The sequence below is a fragment of the Typopeltis vanoorti genome, chromosome 10 (assembly GCF_054136105.1).
Source record: "Typopeltis vanoorti isolate ZY-2024b chromosome 10, IOZ_Tvanoo_1.0, whole genome shotgun sequence".
Classification (NCBI taxonomy): Eukaryota; Metazoa; Arthropoda; class Arachnida; order Uropygi; family Thelyphonidae; genus Typopeltis; species Typopeltis vanoorti.
The window spans coordinates 37,959,417-37,984,232 of record NC_143558.1 but is presented as its reverse complement, the minus strand read 5'-3'; the positions used below and the strand labels follow the sequence as shown (position 1 = coordinate 37,984,232).

Sequence of the window (24,816 nt, the reverse complement as noted above, 5' to 3'; positions counted from 1 at the left end):
ATATCCTTGTTATATTATCATGATTTCTCACTTTTTTGTCTTAAATTGAAAATTTCCCTACTGTGCATTACTGATAAGGAATGCACAGTAGGGAAATTTTCAAATATAAAAACTTTTATAAAAGTTAAAAACGTTTTACGAGTAATATCAAAAAAAAGTTTTACCGTATAAAAGTTTTACGTCGTATCAGAAACAAAGGAGTAGAGTTTGTTGTAATAGAACCTCATGTTGTAGCCATTAGTGAGGCTTGGCTATTAGAAGCAGATGTACTAACTGGTATTGAGTGCAGAGATTATGGTATTTTTAGTAAGGAGAGGAAAGGACTTACTGCTGTTGATATCAAATGTGTTGATTGAGACTTATGGCTGCAATACTAGTAAAATTTTTTCATGTGTAAGTGACTTTGAAGCTATCTGGTGAGAGGTGGTATCTAACAAGATTAAATACACAGTGCAGTGTTGTTAGAGACCTGTTGGATTTCTCATTTTATACTCTTATTCCAAAGAAATGTTCAATATTCTTATAAAAAATTGAGTACTCTCTAATCAGCTGTGTGTATGTTGGTCTCATTTTGATTTACGAGAGGTAAGTCATTAAAGATTTTTGGAGCCAAATATATATAATGTATGTTATTTCTTTTTGTGCTTTTGGAATTAAATATTTTAAGCCAGGTTTTCTGCTGAAGTGAGTATTTTTTCTAATGTCTACATACTGATTATCAGACTTGGGGAAGAGTAATATTCTGTATATATATATATATATAATTGTCTAAGTTGTAAGATGTTTATAGAGTATGTTTGGTGTTTATAGTTAAGATATCGGATGTTGGCCATTTAGTTTATATGTTCTATCCATTTTCTTTATATTTGTTTAGTTTTCCTTAGATAGATTTCATTTTTAGTTCTTTTAAAATGTTTATTTCACATTCTGTTTAAATGACTGTACAATGTTCAGATATATCTACTATCCAATTTTTGGATAATCACATGTTCTATGATTTTGCCTTTGATGCCATTCTGTTTTTTATCCCAATTTTCTACAAAAATTCTGATATTTGTGGTTACCAAGTCATTTATTGTCTTAATAGATTCACTAGTGGGATGGTCGTAAATGTTTTCTGTCTTCCTGACTAATTTTGTATGTTGTCTTTATTATTGCTAATTTTGAAATGAAATTTTTCACAGCAGTTATGTAATTTAGATAAAATGTCCTGAAAATGTGCAGATTTATCTATAAAGATAATGTCATCTGCAGAGGTTAAAAATGTTTTTTGTTTTATTTAAATTATCTAGTTTACTATAATATTCCATAATATGACTAACATAAAATTACAAAGAGCATTGAAGATTCAATTCTCTTTGCATTTGAATTTTACGTTAACCATTATTTTTCCATGTTCATCTTTGAGTTTGGATATCTCATGTAGAGTAAAGTTACATATTCATGAGTCTTGTTATGCCCTGGATGAGCAACGGATGGCAGGTGATTTGAGTGGAGTTGAGTAGCCTTTTATTCTGGCGTTGTTTATGTAGGCATAATTTTGTTTTCTCAGGTAATCCCTAATTTAAGGAATTACTATGGCCTTTCTTATTGTAATTGTTATCTTTAGTTGCATTCTTGTGAAGGATTCTGTTGATTGTTTTCCTTTTTCACTAGTAGCCATTTTTATAAACACTTTCCTTATTATTTGATAGTCTGCTCATTAGAGCAAATTGTCAGATCACAATTTTTTAATGACAACATTTTGTGTTGGTTGGTGTGGGTCTTTATATATGTATTGGTCTTTCTGTGTTTAGGCTTATGGTATACAGGGAAGGATAGACAGCTTGAGGGAAGACTTATTTAACATTACTAATTTGTTCTGGGAAAAGTGACGTTAAACGAATGAAATGTTCAATAGGATTTTAGTTAATCCATTTAAGGGACCTAGAAGTAAAAATATATTGCTCTCAAAGCTGCTAATTTAAGATGTTATAAATTGGTTTTAGTAATCGGTTCATTAAAAATAGTCTTATCTTTTCACAAATAAAGCCCTAAGAAACAGAATCACCTCTCATTTGCTTTTATCTAATCCATATTTCTAGCAGTCTTTCCATTTCAACAATTGTTTCTCTCCTTTAAAAAAAAGTCTAGTTGAGAAATCTGTCATCATTTTTTCTACCATCTGTTTATTCATTATTGTTGTATTTGCATTGGTCCTAGCCTTTCATTATGATTTCTTGTTATTGCTTGTTTTGTTGCTAAACTGATGGCCTTACTTGATGCTTTACCTGCAGAACCAGCTTCCAAAGATTGAGATTTTTTTTTGGCCATGGGTTTAATTTTATGAGCCTTTCTTAATAATAACTTTAACACGTTCGCTGCCATGCTACTTCGGCATAGTTTGTTCCTGTACGTCAAGCAATTTCACTTCTTCAAGATCAGTACTGATAATCTCATTGCCAGTGGTAATCGACATACGAGTATACTCGTAGTTGGCTTGTGTGGAGCATATACTATCTACGAGTATACACAGTTTTGCTGCTGGCTCCACAAGCCAAGTATTTTCACATCTTCAAGGTCAGTACGGGTAATCTCATTGGCGACGGTAAGCGTCATATTAGTGTACTTGTAGCTGGCTTGTGTGGCTCATATACCAACTACGAGTATACTTGTAGTTGGCAGCAAACGTGTTAAATTATGCTACAGTAGTGCAGTATGTACAGTGGTGTAATAAATACAAGTCATGCAATACTACCTTCCCACCATCCAAAAAATATAAAAGAGAACAACTTGGCAGCAGTGTACAGTGCAGGCCTCACAGAAGCATCACATGAAGGATGTGTGATTGTAAACACAGTAAGTGATGGTGTACAAATACATGTAGACCAATGGAAGTTTTGATGCTAAATGAAAATGCATAAACCAAGTGTGACATTAAACGAGGTTCAACTTTGTGCATGCATGTGTAAAATATAAAATTTCATCACATTAAATCTTGCATTTTCATAGTTTGTAAATCTTTTATTATTATTGCAGCTACATTGGGCACTGCCAATTTCTTAATATATTGGATTACCCATGTTAGAGGCAATAAGGAGCATTTTATTGATGCCCTTTCTATTTTTTGTAAACTGCATTAAAAAAACAAGTCAGTAGATAGTTTGATTTTATTATTAGTTTTTTAGATTTAATTTTGATTTAATAATTAAACACTGATTTAACATAGTTAATGAGTTCTGAGTCACACCCCCCTCTTCATTTAGGAGCGAATCCAAATAGGAGAGATTTCTCTGACAATATGTTAGACAACCACCTTCCCACCATATGTAGCAATGTTACTGCAGCATATGGTAGGTATTTCTATCTGAAACTTCTTTTTGAAGCTGGAATAATTCATGAATTAATGAGTTAATAAACTTAGCAGTAAACACTGAGTTTGTATCATAGTTCTTGCCAGACATGCTGCAAGATGGTGGAGGTCCTGTAAGGTGTTGATCACTATTAAAATGCTAAAAGTTTTGTGGTGTAAACATTAGTTTGCCTACTTGACATAAAATTATAGATATCTTATTCATCTTTTGCACAAGGTTTTAAGACTGTCTTCAGTAATTACTAAGTTATGCCTTATAATTCCAAGAGAAGACATTGAATTCTTTATATGCATTTGATTCCACTTTTTTTTTTTTCTGTTTCAAGACAACATGCAGTGTAAATTCATTCTCAGAAACTTGTTTTTCAGATAAGAAGCAAAGAACAGCTCTTACTCATGCTGTAATAAATGGACAGGCACATGTTGCATCACACCTACTTCGCTTAGGAGCAAATCCAAATACTAGTGATTCCTCTGGAAATACATTAGTCCACTATGCTGCTGCATATGGTTGGTATTTTTGTCTGAAACTTCTTATTGAAGCTGGGGCGAGTTTAAATCTGCCAAATGATTGGAAGGTAAAAGTTCTGATTTCTGAACTTTTTAATATTTGTTTTGGAAAATTTTTATTAATATTATGAAAGATTTTTGCAAAACTTCATATGTTCACTGTGATAAATATCTGAATCATCATGTTGGCCATGTTTTATTTGGATTTTAAATGATATTATATGATTATGATTCTTATGATTTTATTGGAGAATAGAGCAAATCTGTCCGTGAGTCGTCTGTCCGTGGCATTGTTATGTCGTCACTTACTTTTCCTATAATAATTTACTTCCTTTATGAATTTACCTCTCTACAATAACTACAAGATTTACAAAATTTCCTTGACTCTAATATCTGTATCACTTCTTATGTATTCATTCTATATCTCTGGCCGATTCCTAATTTTACTCACGTGCTTACACCCTGGGGGTGCTTAAGGGTCAAAGCTGTATAACTGAGATGAGACCTCCACATAGCCTTTAAAGGAATGTGGAGAACCGACCAAAGCTTCTGAACTAATGTCCAATCCTCACCTTCTCGTGGTGCACCCTGTTAGGTATCTACTTTGATACTGAACGAACGAGGATGGGCTGGCAATTTGGAATTTAGCCGACCAAATTGTATTTTTATTGGTTAAACCAAAATAAAAAATGATGGTACAACATGACAAAATTTCATGCCGGCTGGGGCATCGCCCGGTTAAACAAGGCCCCTGTTGTTTTCGCCAGGGAACCAGGGCAAACAGCGAAAAGTCAGCTACTGGAACAAATCTGAAAACAAACCCCAACTCGACATCACCAGAGTTAAAGATCGGTACTATCAACGTAAGAAGCCTGAATCGCAAAGAAATGGAGCCAGCTGAGGAATTAGATAAGTACCAGATCGACATAATAGGGGTGACTGAAACAAAAAAGACCAAAACTGGTGAGATTTTACTGAGCAATAAATACAAAATGTTATATTCAGGCAATGACAATCAAGGAAAAGAAGGAGCAGCCATAGTATTCAACACAAAATACGAGGCTAATCTTCTTGAATGGCAGTCAATCTCAAGTAGAATAATGTGGGCAAATATGAGAATGGGGAACTGGACAATGAGACTTATTTGTGCCTATGGTCCCACAGAAGGTTCTACTAAGGTAGAAGTGGAGGAATTTTTTGATGCTTTAGAAAAAGCAACTCACACAATGAAAAAGGAAAAGTTGGTCCTTGTTGGGGATCTAACTAGCAGAGTAGGAAATGATTGTGAGACATACAAAAATATTTTGGGAAAATTTGGAGAAAAGAGCAAAGCTAATAATAATGGCAAATATCTGTTGGATTTCTGCTCAGGACATGGACTGGTTATTACTAACACCATGTTCCAACATAAAAATGTGCACAAACTCACATGGAGAGAAGAGGCTAGGAATAAGAAAAGTCTCATTGACTATGTTATTGTTGATAGTGATGTTTTCTCCCTGGTGCAGGACAACAGAGTGTACAGAGGATTTGAAATTGGAAGTGATCACTATCTAGTCTTGAGCAAGATAAAACTGAATTTCATATTGAAAAGAATAACATGTAAGAAAGTTTTAAACCGAATAAAAGTTGAGCAGCTCTCAGATGTGAACTGTAGACCGAAATACAGAAAGATTATTTAAAAGAAAATGAAAGAGTTTGAGAACAGGAATCAAACCTTGGATATTCAGTGGCAAACTCTGAATAAAACATTGATTGATTCTGCCAGAGAGGCATGTGGTGAAGTTGTGTGCAAGGATAAAAAAATCAGAACTCCCTGGTGGACACAGGAAGTTAAAGAGGCAGTGAAGGAAAAGGAGAAAGCATATCAAAAGTTCCTGGCAAATAAGTCAGCTTGTGCTCTTAGAGAATACAGAGACAAAGGCAAGAATGCTAAACACTGTGTAAAACTAGCTAAACAAAAGTCATGGGAGGACTTTGGCAAGAATATAGAAAATAAATATCAAGAAGGTGGCAAAATATTCTGGAGGTTGTTGAAGAAGCTTAGGAATGGAGGAAAGAGTGAGTGCTGTAAAAGGAGTTAGAGATGATAAAGGTGACATGAAAAAACGGGAGAAAAAGATATCCTTAAAGTATGGAGTAATTACTTTGAAAAACTGCTAAATGAAACAAGCAGTGATGACAGCACTGTGACAAAAAACACTGACCAGGCATGCAGTCAGGAATACATATCCATACTTGAAGTAGAAAAAGCCATCAAAGGCTTGAAATGTGGAAAGGCAGCATGAGTAGATGATATTCGACCAGAAATGCTGAAGTATAGTGGTATAAAAGTCTTACAGTGGCTGCACCGCATAGTTCAGAAAGCCTGGACAGAGGGACGAATTCCCGATGATTGGAGTAGAGCTCTCATAGTACCCATATATAAAAAGGGAAATAAAACTGAATGTGAGAATTACAGAGGTATTTCCCTACTGAGTGTTCCTGGCAAGATCTATGCAAGTATACTTGAGAAACGGTTGAGAAGAATTGTGGAAGAAAAGCTTGGTGAAGAACAAGCTGGATTCAGACCAAATAGAGGTCAGGATCAGATCTTCACTTTACGACAAATAGTCGAGAAAGCATGGGAATATAACAGAGATCTATGTTTAAGTTTTGTCGATTTGGAAAAGGCATATGACAATGTGCCAAGAGAGAAGCTATTCAATATGCTGCAGTTATATGGTGTCAATGGGGCATTATATCAAGCAATACGTAGTCTTTATTTGAGTTGTAAGTCAGCAGTTAGAATTGAAGGAAGTACAGGAAGATGGTTTAATGTTAAATCTGGTGTGAGACAAGGATGTACATTATCCCCTCTGTTATTCATTATCTATATGGATCACATTATGAAGGAAAGTGGTATTAAACCTGATATCCAAATTGGAGATGTTAATGTCAGCTCTTTGCTTTATGCGGATGATGTTATACTTCTAAATAAATCTGCTACAAGTCTGCAAGATTCTGTGAATAAATTCAATTGCTGTTGTAATAGATATGGTATGAAGGTCAGTAATAAAAAGACAAAGACAATGAAAATAGGCAGAATCATTGAAAATGTCAACTGTGTTGTGAATGGAGAACCTGCGGAACAAGTAAAACATTTCAGCTATTTAGGCACAATTTTTAGTGAAGATGGTAAATTAAATATAGAAATAGACAACAGAATCAGCAAAGCTGGTATCGTGGGAAGTCAGTTGAATAAATTAATATGGAATAAGAGAGAAATTAGTCGGAACACTAAATTAGCTGTATACAAGACGGTGTTCAAACCAGTTTTAACTTATGGATCTGAGAGCTGGGTCAGAAGTAAAACATTTGACCAAAGACTAGAGACCGCAGATATGAGAGTCTTGAGAAAGATTATAGGCGTGAACAGATGGCATCAATGGCAATATCATATTAAAAATGAGCATATAACATATGCTCATTTACAAAAATAACATAGAACTTGACATTGTCAGCATCCAGGAATGCGTTAGCAGAGCTAATCTCAGGTGGTATGGTCACTTAAATAGAATGGGAGAGGAAAGATTAGCAAAACAAGTGTTCTCTGCCAGGTTGACAGGTAAACGACCCAGAGGAAAACCAAGATATAGGTGGATTGATACGGTACAAAGTGCCTTAGACGATAGAAACCCCAAAAAATAAATATGAAGAAAAATCGCATGGTATATTTCGAAGATAGTCTAGCACATCAGATCTAATAACTTTTAAATTATTCATTTCAGAAGCCCATTATTTTAGATGTCCAAGTCAAAAACAAATTTGAATAAAATTTGCATTACCTATCAGTTGTGCAAACCAATGGGAAAGTTGTACAGAATGAAATCTGGAAATGAATAGATATAAAAGACAACATTCTCTTTGAACAGCCAAGTTGCTGAACCCAAAGCATTTACCCACACTTTGATATTGAATGAAAACAAATGATGCAACAGCTTAAGTTTTCTGTAAATTGGCTAGAGACATGCATTCAGCCATTCCTTAAGGAGCAATTGAAAAGAGTATTTCTAGTCTCTTATGCGAATGCTCTAGGGCTAGATAACATCCATTATCAGATGATAAATCATTCTTCCACCATCATTTGTGGATTTCCTTCTCTTACTATACAACAAATATATACAAAAAGGTGTTTCCAGATTCCTGGTATAAGGCAATTGTTATTGCTTCTTCAAAACCCAGTCAAGGATCCAACACAAGCAAACAGTTGTCATCCTGTCATCTTAATTGCTCTTTGTATGATATTGGAGGAAATTGTTAATGCCAGACTTTTATAGTATTTAGAATACAACTATCTCCAACATGCAGTGTAGCTTTCATAGATACTGATTTACAATAAGCTGTTTGGTCTGTCTAGAAATATGATATACATTCCTGCAACTTGAACATCTGGTTTCAGTTTTCCTGGTACTACACTAACCCACATGTAGAAAAGTTGTATTCTTTCACTATATTGTTTTCTTTTAATATCAAAGTGTGGGTAAATGCTTTGGGTTCAGCAACTACATATCTCTTGGATGTTCAAAGATAGACAATATTGTCTTTTATATATCTTCATTTCCAGATTTTATCTTGAATAACTCTCCCACTGGTTTGCATGATATTGCATTTTAAATACACCTGTGGTTCATGATACAGGTGTATCTCCATTTTCAGTTATAATGGGAAGCTCTTTATTCTGGCTAGATTTCTACCAAGGGCAAAGTCTCCAGAGTGTACATTCTTAAGTGTGACATTTTTTGTCATCAAAGTAAACTCAGTCACTGAAAGACTCCCTCCTACCATAGGTAATGTTCTGTATGGTTCTTGCCTCTCTCTCTCTCTCTCTCTCTCTCCTGATGCTGTTATATAGCTAAGAGAAAACTTATCAAAAAAAAAAAAAAAAAAGAATGATTTGTGCAGTTTTGTTGTGACTACCCAAACCATCTCCTTTCTTGTGCACAATCCATATGCACGATGTTCTCCAGTTTTATTAATAGTTAATATCGATATCTCTAATTATATCACTAGTCTTCTTACCCACACATGGCACTGTGTTATCGGCCCTGTCACCTTTCATGTGTGGAATCATAAAAAATAAATAAAAAATGAGACTACATCAGAAAGGAAAAATAAAGGAAAGTTTGTAGCCCTAAATTCTTTTGCTAATAGATTGTCTGTTGATGAGTTTCCCTAATGAGAAGCAGTTCATTATAACCATATTTGTTGAGATTAGTATAGTTAATGAGGGTAGAGGCAGATACAAGGAATAACCTCTCATATTTATACTTCTCTGGTGAAGTAAGGTGGGCTTTTTCCAACAGATTCTGTGGTGGGTGTCCAAGGCATTGTCTAGTAATTGTGAGCAAGTGTGATGGTGCTAATGGTTGCAGTCTTGATGTTCTGAGATCTTGATCTTAATGAGTTCTTCCTGCCTGTTTGGTAGGAAACTTCCTATAATTGCCCTTGTGTGAAGGTAGCCATGATTTATATGTTCGAGGAAAACCATAAGGGATTCATGTCCATGGCTCCAAACAATGAAGACATCATCCACATAACGTTTCCAAACTTCAGGTGTTAAAATAAAGGAAGAGATAGCTTTGGTTTCAAAATCTTCTAAGTAAATATTTGCAAGAACAGGAGATAAAGGATTACCCATAGCCAGTCCATGATTTTGTTTGTATATATTATCTTGAAATTTGAAGTAACCGGACCTGATGCAATGTGTAAGCAAGGCTAACATTTTTTTGGATAACTTGTCCTTGAGTAATGTTAGGACTTCATCTGTTGGGACATTAGTGAACAAAGAAGTTATGTCCAAGCTAGCCATGATGTCATTTTCATCAACTGTAATATCCTTGATGTATGTAACAAATTCTGTAGTGTTCTTGATAAAGGAAGGTGATTTCCCTGAAAAACTTTTGAGGTATTTGGCAAGGTATTTTGAAAGATTGTATGTAGGAGAATCGATACCTTCTACAATTGGGCGTAATGGGGTGTTCTCTTTATGGATTTTAGGAACACCATATATGCGAGGAATTAACGGATGGAGAGAGCGTAGAGATAAACGGACGTTTCGGGATAATTCAGTTGTTGTTTTTAATAAGTTGTTTGTACGATTTTGAAGTTCACGAGTTGGATCTCTCTCAAGTATTGAGTAGGTATCATTATGTAGTAATTCAATCATTTTATTCTTGTAATCTTCGGAGTTCATGATGACTGTTGCATTTCCTTTATCTGCAGGGAGGATGATTATATCTCTGTTGTTTTTTAAACTTTTAATAGCTTTGCGTTCAGTTGAAGTAATGTTGTCTGCAGGTGGTTTTGCGTTATTGATAATAAAGATTGATTCAATACGTAGAAGGTTTGCATCTTGTGGAGGGAGAAAAGAAGCAGCTCTTTCTATTTTTGTAAGTAGTGTTTCCTTTGGTATTAATTTTGGGGAAGGAATGAAGTTTAGACCTTTACTAAGGATGCTTTGTTCTACATCTGAAAGTATATAGGAGGATTTGTTGATAACGACTTTGTCAATATTGATGTGTGGTTTTGAGTTCCTATTATTTTGTAATCTCTTTAACATTTGAAATTTTCTTATAAGATATATATATATATATATATATATATATATATATATATCTTTGAATAATTGAAATTTATTATGTATGCAGGTTACTTTATATGAGGAGGAAAAATCTATTTGGTGTTAAAATCTATTTGGAAAAATAGTTCATTTGGTGTTAATATCACTAAAAATAAGTCATTTCAACAAAATTAACCCTATCTAGTTATCTTTAGCCTGTGCCATGTGCACAAACTGATGCTGACATTAGTAGGTTGCAGCGACATATTTGTTTAGAGGGTCTGTTTAGACCATAGGTTCCCAAACTTGTTCGGGCCACCGCCCACTTTTGCAAGATATAAATTTTGTAATGTCCCCCCCATTATAACAGTTTTCCGCATTCAAGCCGTTTGATATTTTTGACGTAAATAGCAACTAATAATACATTACTGCTTATACCGTTAAATTTTTAAAAAGAAGTGGCCAATATGTGCTTCATCTTGAACAAGTTATTGCTATACTGATTTTGGTGAAACGTAGCCATATGTAAAGATTGTAAAATGTATGCTCGAATAACATTATGCACAGTTTCATACAATAGTTTAAATATGAAAATGTGGAATACAATTAAGAGATTGCATTGCATTAGTAAGAATTGTATTGTAATAATTAAAACACCATTAAATATATTACAAAATTGGTTATTTCTAACTTATAAAGTAAAAATACAAAGCAAAAATAACAAATTAATGTGAAGTTTCATACAATGGTTTAAATATGAAAATTCGGAATACATATTAAGAGATTGCATTACATTAGTAAGAATCTTATTGTAATAATTAAAACACCATCAAATGTATTAGATGGTTTATTTCAAACTTACAAAGCAAAAATACAAAGAAAAAATAACAAATTAATGTGAAGGATGAGCCTGATGCATTTTTAAAAGTTTGTTAATATTGGGTTCAACTTTCGTTAAAAACAGTCGTAAATCGCCACGCTCAGTTATATGCAATCGGTTCCTTTTTTTAGATAATAACTTACCTACAACACTAAACCCACGCTCTGCCAAATAAGATGGAAATGCAATTAAAAATTTCTGCACTATTTCCCATAATCCAGGGTACAGTGTCAGTATTGATTTTTGAAGCCAGAACTCTTGGTATCCAGTTTTTAATTTTATTTTTAGTTCTTCATTTGTTGTGAGTTCTATGAGTTCCACTTCTAAATTATGATCATGCTGTGCTTACATGTGAGAAAGGATCTAGAACCCAATTTGGTATATTCATGTTTAGAATATCCTTGAATCACTCATTGAAATCAGCATGGAGAACCTCCAAGTGTTGGCAGTATGTAAGTAAATCTTCCTTTTTGAGAGACACTGCTGATAAATTTGAAAAGTGACTATATTCCCCTCAGCCCATATTCCGCTTGAACAGAAGAAATTTCCCCTACAAAAGCGGCAATAACTTTTTTTGTTTTAATTAAATTCATTTCATCACTTTGTACTTGTAGATTGACTTCATTAAATATTTTATAGAGATCTGTCAAATAAGCGATGTCATTTTTGGATGTAATCAGATTGGCCCGCAATCCATCGTCTCTGTTCTCTAGGAACTCTAGTACTGAATCAAACAAATTGTAAAATCGATTCAGACAAATACCTTTTGAAAACTAGCGAACTTCTTAGTGAAGAACAAACGATTGAAATCTTCATCGTTTTCACTACAAAGTTGGCTAAACAATCTGTCATGCAATGAATTGCTTCTAATCTTGTTGACTACTCTAATAACGTAATGGAGTGACGTGTGCAGGCAGAAACAGCAAAGTGACATGGAATCCGCTTTCACATTTCGCCATTGCCAACGTTGCCTTGCCCAGTAGAGGGCACCGGTGCGCTCACTTATTAGTCACTTTGTTGCTCTGCAAATGATCTCAGATGTCAAGGCACCCTAAAACCCAATCTAAAACCACATTGTTTGGCTGCACTGCCTACCATGTGCTTAACTATTCCCTCCACTCCCTCTGTATACTCCCTTCATGCCCTCTTTCTCCTCCCTGACATCGCGCATCTTAGTGCCACGAAGTTTTGCGAGACCTATAAAACAAATGAAATCACCATTATCTGAATAAAATCCTTTAAAATTTTTTATAAATGAAACTATGATAGTTTTATTTTCATTTTCAATTTTACTTACGAGCCACATGTATGTACCCAAAGAGCCGCATGTGGCTCACAAGCCACAGTTTGCCGACCCCTGTTCTAGCCAAATAAAAGCAGATCTTCCTGTTTGTCCGAAATAAGATAACCCACAAGAGCAAAGAATCTGGTAGACATCTGGATAACAGATGTGGAAGCTTGTCCTTTGGAGAAGTGAGAAAAGTGGAGATTTTTCTGATGGCTCGAAAGGCAACAAAAATATTTAGTGGTTTTAATACTTTTGCTATGCGTTCAGTAATGCCTTGCACATAAGGGATAGGAATATGCTCTATTCTGTATTTGAAGATGAAGATATATCAACACTACTCAAAGCTCTTTTGATGAAAGAATTCTTATATCCATTAGATAAAAAGTAGGAAATAATATATTGCAATTCTTTCTGTATAATTTCTCAAATTAAATGCAATTCATCCAAGGATCCACCATAGAAGTGGAAGTAAATAAGCAGTTAGCCTTTTTAGATCTTTAAATTCTTCACCAACCAGATGGTAACCTACATTTCTCAGTCTGTAGGAAGAAGGCTCATACAGTCCATTATATCCATGCCGAATCTCATCACCATCCCAATCAAAAGGTGGGAACTATCACCAGTTTGCATTTTTATCATATCACCATCTTCACACAAGAAATTAACACCACTTTCTTGTTCAGCCACAATTCCTAGATTTGCCTAGGCTCTATCTGCCAAGTATCTTGCTTCTGCAATCTTTCCTACAATGGCCAGGCAGTATAGCCAACATCAGTAGTCCTGAAGCATTGAGACCATCTCTAATAACCACTATAGTCACTCAGGACAATCTGTTGGAACAAGGCAATCTTATTTTCTCAAGCAAGTGTAAACATGATAGTTTGTGAGAACAGAAGCAGATACCTTGAATCTGCCTCTGTCTTCACAAACTATTTTAACCCCTAACAAATGGGGTTGCATTAGCCTATTTGAGTAGTAAAGTGGTATATATGTGTGTGTAAATTTAAAGCTGTAAATTTAAGTTTTCTTTTGAGCTTTTACAAGGAGGTGCTATAATCTCTTGGCAAGTTTCTCAATTTTTCTTAATGCACTGTTATACTGTAGAAGGTGAGGTGTATTTTAACTTGCTGCTCAAAGGGTTAAACTTTTTGACATCTGGAAAGGTAATCTGCAGACAACACATGGTAAAGTTGTTCCCCTGATAATGATGCCAATTTAACAAGAGTCGACCACTGCTTGTACAATACCAAGGCAACTGGACATGCTATACTCAACTGTGCGGAAAAATCTTGTGTTAAATGCTGAGGTTTGTTCCCTACAATCTCAACCTTTGCTTCATGGTGATGTGGAAACTCAACTGCAGTTTGCCCTGACGTTCTTAGCTTGAATGGAGGTTGATGATACATGCACGTGGAAGATCTTGTGGAGTGATGAGGCACATTTTTATCTGAATGGTAGTGTTAACTCACGCAGTTGCTGCATTTGGACTGCGAATAACTTTTGTGTTCCATAGACTCGTTTACACTCATCGAAAGTCACACTGGGTGTGATTTCACTGCATCGTTTATTATTGGTAATTTACTTTTTTCAAGAACTTTGCCCAACAGGATCAGTGACTTGTACAATCTCTGTTGTTGGATATTGAGAGATGCTGTGCAACTTTTTTGTTATTCCACAACTGCAGCAGCAAAGATGCCTTGACTCCACCATATTCATGCAGGATGGAGCACCACCTTACGTTTGATTGCCGGGACAGCAAATGTTATGAAATCGTTCCACAGAACACAGAGTTAGCTGTGCATTTCCCATAGCATGGTCATTTATTTTGCATGATCTCAACCCCTGTGACTTTAGGTTGTGGAGCCATCTGAAATGTGTGATGTATGAAGGACATGTTCCTGATTTAGCAACCTTGAAAGACAGAATAATGCAGCATGTCAGGCAAATCAATGCAGATCTATTGTGCACTCTGCTGAAGAAATTGACATTCACAGTCTGTTGCATTTCTCAGATCTTCTGAAAGGAGGAGGTATTGAACCAAACCTGTAAGTTTATGTACACAAAAATTGATTTGTTGAGTCTCTTCGAGCCGTTACTGTTTAATCTCAAACCACAAGCTTATAGTGCCAAATGCCCCTAGTTTCAGACTTTTGTACTATTTTTTTATCTCTTCTGTAAATCAAAACCCCATGTTCCAGAATGTACTTGCGCCAAGTTTGGTTGAATTTTGTCCAATGTTTTTCGTTTCAGAGTTTTGAATACTTCCTCTTTAATTATGGCTACTTTGCGCATGTGCGTGTGTCTTGCAGAACGCAGATTTGAACTGCACGGTTCCACTTATACGTGTTTTTAAATTTTTGAAGTTTTGCACCAATTTGAAAAAAACTTGCAGACAAACAGTGTAGCTTATAAATATCAAAAAAAAATAAAAAGTTAGGTATGTCATGAATGCATAAAATATATATAGATAGGGTCTATTTTATCATTTAGAGCCATAAAATGGGCACTAAATTTTTACTTTTCTATAACAAATCTGTTATAGAAAGGTAAAATTTGTCACAGTGTGTGTGTGCGTGCGTGCGTGCGTGCGTGCACACACACACACACACACACACACTTACAGACCATACATGTCACCATTCGCTTGTGAAATGCTAAAACATTATCCAAACCTGAACAAAAATGCTCAATTACTCATTCCAAGAATGTGGAGGACCTATCTGCAATCCCTACGACAACCATAACAAGCCCACAAGAAAATCTCAATACGAGAGGACTTTAGAAATGCCCAATGTAGTTCCATTTTTAATTTATTTGTATTTTAATTTTTTATTTAATTTATTTATTTTAATTTTTTTTTTATTTATTCATTAATTTTTTTCCCCCACAAGAGGGTCAGGCTAGGTTAAAAGATTAACAAACATCTAAATTCATTTTACTTTTGTATAGTTCAGTGTCATGTAGTTTGTATCTTATACATACATATTTTTCCTGATAATTACCTCAATACAGAGGTCGAAACTTTGAATGTTACTTTCCTAATGTTAAGTAATTATTCTAACACGTGTTGTCTCTCCATAAATTCTTTGCTATGAATGCTGACCACCGCGTAACCTTAAAAGAAAGAATTTCTTAAAAGAAAGAAAAAGCTTTGTTAAGAGAACAGATCCACGAGGCCTGCAAAAACTTAGCAGTTAACCAAGCCAGCGTTCTACAACAAAAATTGAGCTATCCAGCTACATTAATTCCAGTATTTGGGATATTCTAGACAGGATTACAGACGACTCGGCCAAGCACATGTTATTACTTAAGAACAAAGAAAAATTAATAGCAAAGTTTCAAGCACTAACACAGGAAAAATGCACAGACAGCCTGACACTATATCCACAGGAACAGCCAATTACAAACCAACAATACAAGGAGCAGCCAATCACCTACGAGCGAAGTCAGGAGCAACCAACTATCAACAGACCGTGGCCAAGTTATCAACAAATCTAACTACAACCTTAGCATAGGAGAACTCGCATTTCTGGAAAAAGGCCTGAACTACTCCACTGCACTGAGGTCAGTTAACAAATTAGATTTCATTTATCATATTCAAAGAGGTCTAAGATTCCCCCCCCCCTCCAATTTAGAGACAAAATAAGAATGGAAACGTCATACATATTAAACTTTAATAATCACCTAAGTTGCAACCTAACCAAAGCAGAAAAATTAGCCATCAAATCCTAAAAAAATAACCAAGACATCGTAATTACAAAAGCGGATAAAGGTAATGTTGTCCTTGATCAGACAACATACCTAGAAAAAAATGAACCATTTGGTATTCGACTACAGCATGTACCAAATGGTGAACAACCCTACAAACCGCTTCAAAAAGAAAACAACAGAATTAATCAAATCGGTGACCAGAAGAAACAACCAAAAAACTAATAATACCGCATTATGCCCACGCTCCCAGAATCACTTAGCCAAAAAATTAGCGCCAAACTTAAGGAGTTTGTAGTTCATTCCCCTTCCTACATAAAAAATACACAACACTTCATAAACAAGATTAGAAACATCGCACTTGACGATGAAGATTTATTAGTCAGCTTTGACATAACTGACCTTTTCACATCCATATCAATGATACTATTATTCTGTTACAGAACATATTTCCACCTGACATCATGGCCTTCTTTGCCCATGTATTCTGCTCTGGGTATTTCGTGTGGCAAAATAATTTTTACCTACAAAAAGAAGGTACGGCATGGGCTCACCCCAATAGCTAACTTTTACATGGAAGACTTCAAGCAACAAGCTCTAGATTCGGCCAACCTAAAGCCCAAAGTCAGGCTCAGATATGTTGATGATATTTTTGCCATTTGGCTCCACTCCCATTAAACATTAAATACTTTCCTAAGCCACCTGAATAAACAACACAAACATATCCAATTCACCATTGAAATTGAAAGCAACAATTTTATTCCTTTTCTAGACATACTCATCAACGTCTTCCCTGAGGCTGTCTCTCTCCTTCACATTCTACTGCAAACCTACACACACAGGCTAATACATATATAAAAATTCGTACCACCATCCAATGCAAAGACTAGGAGTCATCAGCACCCTCAAACGCAGAGCCCTAACAATTTGCTCTAATGAACAAGCTCTAAACCAAGAATTTGAAATCATTTACCAAACATTTGTAAAAAATGGCTACAATAAAAAAAAAGTTTCACAAGATCCTCCATAAAAATATTAGTAAAAACAAAAAAGATTACAAGAATGTCAGTCATACCCTATATTTAGAGGCATTTCAGAAAAAATAGACAGAACACTACTTAAATATAACATTAAGACTACCTCCAAGCTCCCGAGAAAATTAAGAAATTTACCTAGCTCTTCCAAAGATCCCCTTCCATACCTTCCATACCAGGTACAAAATCCAATGTACCTGCAACCTACCTTACATAGGGGAAACAGGACGCACTATTCCAATCAGAAAAGATGAATACAAACAACACATTAAATACCTCCATTATGGTAAAACAGGCCTATCATACCATGTACTCCAAACATGCCACAGAATCGACTGGAAAGGCACCAAGTTCCTACGCTGCACCAAAACCTGGTTTGAAAGAAAATTCAAAGAAGCTTGTGAAATGCTAAAACATTATTTAAACCTGAACAAAAATGATGGATGAATCATTCCAAGAATATGGAGGACCCATCTGTAACCCCCTATAACAACCATAACAAGCCCACAAGAAATTCTGAATATGAGAGGACTTTAGAAATGTTTAATGTAGTTTTGTTTTTAATTTATATTTTGATTTTTTATTTTATTTATTTATTAACCCCCCCCCCCCCCCACACACACACACAACAGGCCAGGTTAGGTTAAAAGATTAACAGACATCTGGATTCATTCTACCTTTGTATAGTGCAGGGGCCTGTAGTAGCTTGTATCTTATACATACGTATTCCTGATGATGACCTCAATATAGAGGTTGAAACGTCGAGTGTTACTTTCCTAATGTCAAGTAAATTAATTATTCTAGCACGTGTGTTGTCTCCGTAAATTCTTCACTGTGAAGGATAAAATATAGTGTCTGTGGGAAGAAGTTATTTATTATGCAGGGTCAGGTTGTTTTCATTTCATTTGTCTCCAATTTAGTCACTGCATACAACACACAGGCTGTAATTGTGTTTGTACTATATTTAGTGGCAGGGCCGGCCTTCTCTATAAAGGGACCCGGATGCAAGAAACCTTTTGGGGCCCTAAAATATTTTTCAAAGGTAAAAATTAAAAGATTCGAAATAAAAAAACCCTCTTACCTGCAAATGATTTTCGCAAGTAAAATAAAAAAAACACATTCGAAAAATATAACAGGTTAACATAATGTTTACTGAACACAAAACAAAAGTATTAAATAATTAAAATAAATAAATATTTAACACAAACAAAAGTAACCTGGCTCACCAACTAGCGCACAAAATCTGTTTACAATTAATTATGGTTTAAAGTAATAAAAAAAAAAATAGGTTTACTATTTAGGGGCCTAGTTTTACTCACGTATATCGTTTAATATGTATTTATTTAAATATGTGATTTTTTTTTTTGCTATGTCATTAATCATTTCCAAAAAATTACCATTTTTGGCAATTTCCTTTTCGATGCTTAATATAGCAAGTGCATTTAAGCGTTCTTCACACATACTTGACCGAAGAGAATTCTTTATCAATTTTAATTTGGTAAAAGAACCCTCTGCACTTGCTATAGTAACTGGTAACGTAAAGAAAATTTTCAATTTTCTTTACGTTACCCATGGCAAACCACGCGCCTTCCATACTAGCCAATACGTCTGTAGACACCAGTAAAAGCAGGTCGTTTTATTGTATCACTGAATAAGGTACTAACATTTGCAGTCTGTGTAATATATTTCTCTACAAATAGTGCAATTAGAGACGGCTGGGATAAAGGCACTAACTAATGATTCGCATGTCCCCCCCCCCTCAAAAAAAAAAACCTATGCTATTTAGCCACAAGCAAAACCATATGCTGCACTGGCAAACACTAAAAACTAGATGTGTGGGAGTCTGTCCCTCCAACTCAAATGCAGAGCAACAATAAAAATCAACAGAAAGTATTAAAATTCGTAAACATGTTAAAGCTAGGAAATATATAGTGAATATTGTTATGGCACATTCAGATATTGAATTTGGTTGAAGAGAATTAGCATTTCAATTCAAAAATTGTCTGCCGACTTTTATCTTTGACTCGCATGATCTTTTGTTAATACCGCACCAATCATATATGCACATATCTTTACTGGCCTAGCACCATAGCTGTCTGTTCATTAGTCATTCATGAAGAATTGTTCATTAAGTATCTCAAGTCTTGTAAATTACTGCTAATTTTTGCTTGAAATAATGGGAAAGCAGATGGTGCTATTTGGATAGGATGCACACAAGGAAACTGATCTCTAGGCAGGAAATAGCAATTGCAATATATGCAGGGATTTTACGAAAAAAACTGAAAATTTTAGTTTCCGAAAATCAGTGTAAAGGAAATTTGCTTTTATATCTAATAAGTTAAACATTAATTTACAATAAATACTTCCAATCCATATTTTAATGGCTTACGATTTAATAAAATCCAAATACGCTTAGAAAATGATACGTTCTTTACAAAACGTGAAAAAATATATCAAACGATGGTAAAGGAGTCATGCCACGTCTGGATGCCTGATGAATAATGCAACAACTAAACTGGACAAAACTTGTACATCAGTATATCGCGGAGATATATTGATGGCTTGGAAATAGGATGTTTGTTTCTAATTTTCTTATTACTTATTATTATGAAACAGTTGGTAGAGTTTAATTAGTTATTACATTTTTAAGTTGAGCTCTGGGTTGCGTGCTGAAAAAAAGTCATTGGCATGCCACGTTTGGCAGGCATGTTAAGGGTTGTCCACCCCTGTTCTAGACTAACCATATATAAAGAATATAATAAATATTTTTTCAACGGTTTCGATAACGAGCCAAATGATATAAATGTGTAACAGATTAGAAAAAAAAACTAATGAAGAATCAGGCATTTTAGGGTAAAAATGAAATTGTGCTTGCTAATTTTTATACACTGCATAAACACATCAAAAGGGTTAAGCAAAAACCCTAATATAATAGAGAAACACAGAGATATTATTATTATTACGGGGGCCCTAAAATCCTGTCGATGAAATCCCTTTAGTTATAAGCAAAATTAGAAGAAGGAGGAGGAAAAAAGAAACGTTTCCGCAAATGTGTACCGACTGTGCCCACTCAATCGTGGGGGCCCGGGTGCATTGCACCCACTGCACCTCTGAGATGGCCGACCCTGTTAGTGGTGAAATAAAGCTACTTGTTTTTATTGCATTTGCAGTAGGGATGTCTATTGGGAGGCAGCATTTATTCCTTCTATTGAGGGACATTTTCACTTGTTTTCTGAAAGAATAGGTATACTTAGCAAGAGTGCTTATTCCTGTGAATTAAAATGAATCCTTCTATGCTATATGGCAAGCACACCTGTGGCTTTAAATAAAAATTATTATTATTATTTTTGAGGATTTCTTTAATGTTGTGCTTAAATGTTAATATGATTCATGCTTGTTATTATAACTGTTTTATTTTTGAGTTATTGGATATAGTAAGGACATGTATTAATTATGATTTGTTTCAGTTTAATATGCATGTATGGGTTAACAAATTATGAAAAATCCTACTTGCCAATTCCCCTGCAAATTTGCCCGAGATCCCCCCCCCTTTTTTTTTTAAACATTTGTTTGGAATTCCTATCAACATTTTTTGTTGATACGACACCATTTCTTCTGTGTGAGAATCTTTGCAAGAAGGAGAATTCAATAAATAATAAAAAGGAAGAATAATAAAAATAACTTTTTCTGGAAAATATCATTTGCTACATTAATGTTTGTTCACAATGAATATATACACAATGAAAATGGGCATGAATAATGCCCATTTTCATTGTGTATATTCTTCTCTGTTTTTTTCAAGGTAAAGATATTTCATTTTGTTCAGAAATCTATTTTTTTCAATAAAAAAATATCTAATCTGGCAAATAGCCTGCAGCTACTCACTCAGCTGGCAAAATCCACTCCCTGTGGGAGAGTGGGCAAACTCTTTGTTGGCCCCTTTATATGGCTTTGAAAACAAGTGTTTGAGGAAAATAAATTAAATATCATGAGCTGAATTGAAAACCAATCAAGAGATCAGGGAAAAAAAGTTTGTGGTATGGATGTGCATACAATATACCTTCTAAAAGGCTTTCCCAAAATTATCATTAGACCTCCTTGACGTCAAGAAACTCATTGCGTGAGGTCCAACACATACACACACACAGCTCATCATACCCTGACATAAATGCATTCACTGTCTATGCACTTAACACACTTTCAGGCAATGCATTCCAATCACCCACCACTCTCCATTCAAAGAATCTACTTCTCATTCCCTTGCTCACATCCTCCTTATATACAGCTTCAGGGATGATCTCTCATTCTCCCCTTGTCTCTCCAGATATTCTATGAAAAATTTCGTCCACATTAATCTGGTAATTACCCCTTGCCACTTATGTCTTGATTATGCCCCAACTCCTCTTCTATGCACTTGATACTGCAATTTGCATTCTCTCAATCTGTCCTCATGCTCCATATTCCAGAGAACAGAAATTGACTTAATCAATTGTCTCTGAATCCTGTCTAGCAACTCATCATCCTTTTGAAAACCAGAGAACCAAATCTTTGCAGGAATCCATATGCAGCTTGATAAAAGCCTTCTACAATGGAATCAAAGCATCCTTACTTCTACGTGTCAGTGTTCTCCGCATCATTCCCATAATTTGCTATGTTGTCTTCACAATTTTAGCAAAATGTCCATGGAATTTTGATTCCCTATCCACTATCATCCCTAGATCATTCATGTCCTTCACCAGTCCTGTACTCTAAATCCTATCTTTGCTTCCCAATTTTAAAACCTTACACTTTGCTATATTAAATTGACACCTCCGCATATTTGCCAACGTCCACTCAAATCCTTTTGCAAGGCTACATCTGCTGTGATTCTCATAACTCTCTCCAACTTTACATCATCTGCAAACAACTGCATATTTAAGCCCCTTCCAATGTCACTTACCTAAAAAATTAAATGATAATGGCCCCAAAACATACCCCTGGGGCACACCACTATTATTATTATTATTATTATATTAGCAGACAAGGATACAGTGGCCACGAGCCCCATATGATATGTACAGCACCATCTTATGAAACCAACATGAAGCTATTGGTTATAATGCATTTTTGTCTGTCAAATGTGTGTGTTCTCCTAGCTGGTTTGCCTGTTCTGTGGGATGAAAAACCAGAATTTCCGGGCAAAAAAAAGCCCTTCTACCTTTGTATGAGATCGGCTAACTCACCTTTAGTTGAAATAGACCAGATAAAGTTTCCTGAAGTCATGGACAAGAATTGAACCCAGGTCTTTCCGACTAAAGGGCTTCACCTATTCCGACTCAACTACAGTGGCTCTAGGGATTTTGGTGATTGAGTTCACCAACTGAACCCATATGGAGACAAGCTGATCCTAGCATTGCTTTGGCTTGCTACTGTATACATGAATGTATGGGGCTCAGGTAGGTATTGTGTGGCAGCAATCTCTCCTTAAGAAATTTCCAAAAATAGGTTTTACAGATCATTTTGAAATTGTAGATCCATTCCTCTGATACATTCCACCCTCTATCTTTTGCAAGTCCTTTGACTTCCCTCTTCTGGGATATCTCCCCCCCCCCCCCCTACACAAGCTGCTAATAGCTATCAGACAGCTAATCCAGTGCACTAATATACCATCCAATCCTATCTGTTCCAATTTTACTATTAGCTTGTCATGTGGCAATCTTTTATAGGCCTTTGAAAAATCTAAATATACTTCATATGCATCCCATTTGTCCAGTGTATTCGTCACCTTGTTATAATAAGTAAGTGGATTGCTAAAACACAATATTCCTTTACAAACACATGCTGTCCATTAGAGAGAGAATCCTACTAATTTCCACCCAGTTCTGAATCCTTGTCCTCACTGTCTTCTCAAACACCTTGACCACAACTGCAGGCACATGGTGATATACCATCAAGTCCCATGACCTTGTTGTCATGTATCAACAAAATTCACTAGGATTTCTTTTAACTTCATTTGCTAATAGCTGCACTTCTGCTATTCTTATCAAGTTAGTCACCTTCCTTGCTTTGCTCATTGTACTCCACATGTTATTGATTATTGCCACTTATCTTGTGCTGCCTTCACAATGCTTTTCTTCCAGATCGCATGCTTCACCTTTTCTGTTATCCATTTTATACCTACATTATTTAATCTCCTGATTTTTGGGATACACTCAATCCTAACCTTCATGAGATAGTTCCTGAGTAGGGACCAAACAGCATTGATTTCCTTCCCATCCAAATCTTCATTTCATGATATCGTTGCAAGTTACCCCCTGAAATTGTCATAATCACCTGCCTTCTAGTTCTGCATATAACCCTTTCTCATAAAAATCCTAATATGGTAGGCTTCCACCCAAGTGATCACTTCATGGTTTCTTTCCCCCAGCTGGAGGAAGATTTGACACTTCATTTACAATAATATCTCATGATGAGATAATCAAATTCAATACCTTACGTAGTATCCACACGTAGCTTCTGTTATGTACTGCTTAAGATTGTTGTCCGTCAAAAACTCGAGAAATTCATTCTGTTTAGTTTTAAATGCTGTCTCTTCATTACCTAGATTACCTAAATATTATCTTCATTACCTAAATGCTATCTCTTCATTATTAATAATAAGCACCCTTTTTTTTTTTATTAGCCAGACCAATTTGCTTAATTTCTTTCTCACTGCCTTCTACATTACCAGGTCTGTAGCAACATCTTACTAACATTTCTTTTTGTACCTCCACTTCACTATATACTCTTTCACAACTTCTGTCATTATTTACTCCTTACATCTCCACCCTAGATCGGCACAACTCTTCTGCCACCATCAGTAGCACTGTTCTTCTCTTTTAGGCTTGTCTGCCTTCATGGAAGACTACACATCCCTCCATCTCTTTTTCTCTATTCCTGTCAGAATGTCATTCTCATTCAATCATGTCTCACTTATTCCAACAATTTTAGGGTGAAAAAACTCTGTCAGTGTTACAATTTCATTCCCCTTATTTCAAATCTATTTCTTTAAATGCTGTTTCCTAATGGAGTTCAGCGACCACCTTTGCAAATTTACCTCTATCTTTAGTTGCTCTGATTAAGAGTGTGTTCAGTTTAGTTCAGTCCCTGGAGAATGTAATTTTTATGGTTTCTCATTAGATTTCCTAAATAGGCACTTTTTCTTCTTTTCATAATATTAATTAATTCTCGATGTTTATATTTCTATCATTTGTAAATATATGGACTAGCCATTTTTATAGCAATGCCCACCAGACCTGACTTCTCAGATATGATTCCTCCACACTTTCCCTTGTTCATTCATCTGTCATCATTGATACTACAACTTTCCCCAGACCTAAATGTCACCTCAACATCCTTGACTATCTGAATACTTCCTTTCATACTCACATATCTATTCCTGAAACCATCATCTACACTTCTCAT

The 24,816-nt window shown here is 35.3% G+C and overlaps 1 protein-coding gene across 1 annotated transcript in view; it reads left to right on the top strand.

The window, feature by feature from the left end:
- LOC150102348 (poly [ADP-ribose] polymerase tankyrase-like) overlaps window positions 1-24,816 on the top strand; it is a 1,002,656-nt gene that overhangs the window by 337,080 nt on the left and 640,760 nt on the right. The window contains 1 exon segment of the mRNA XM_090399561.1: window positions 3,722-3,930. Within this exon segment, the coding sequence (XP_090255687.1) occupies window positions 3,722-3,930 (209 nt within the window).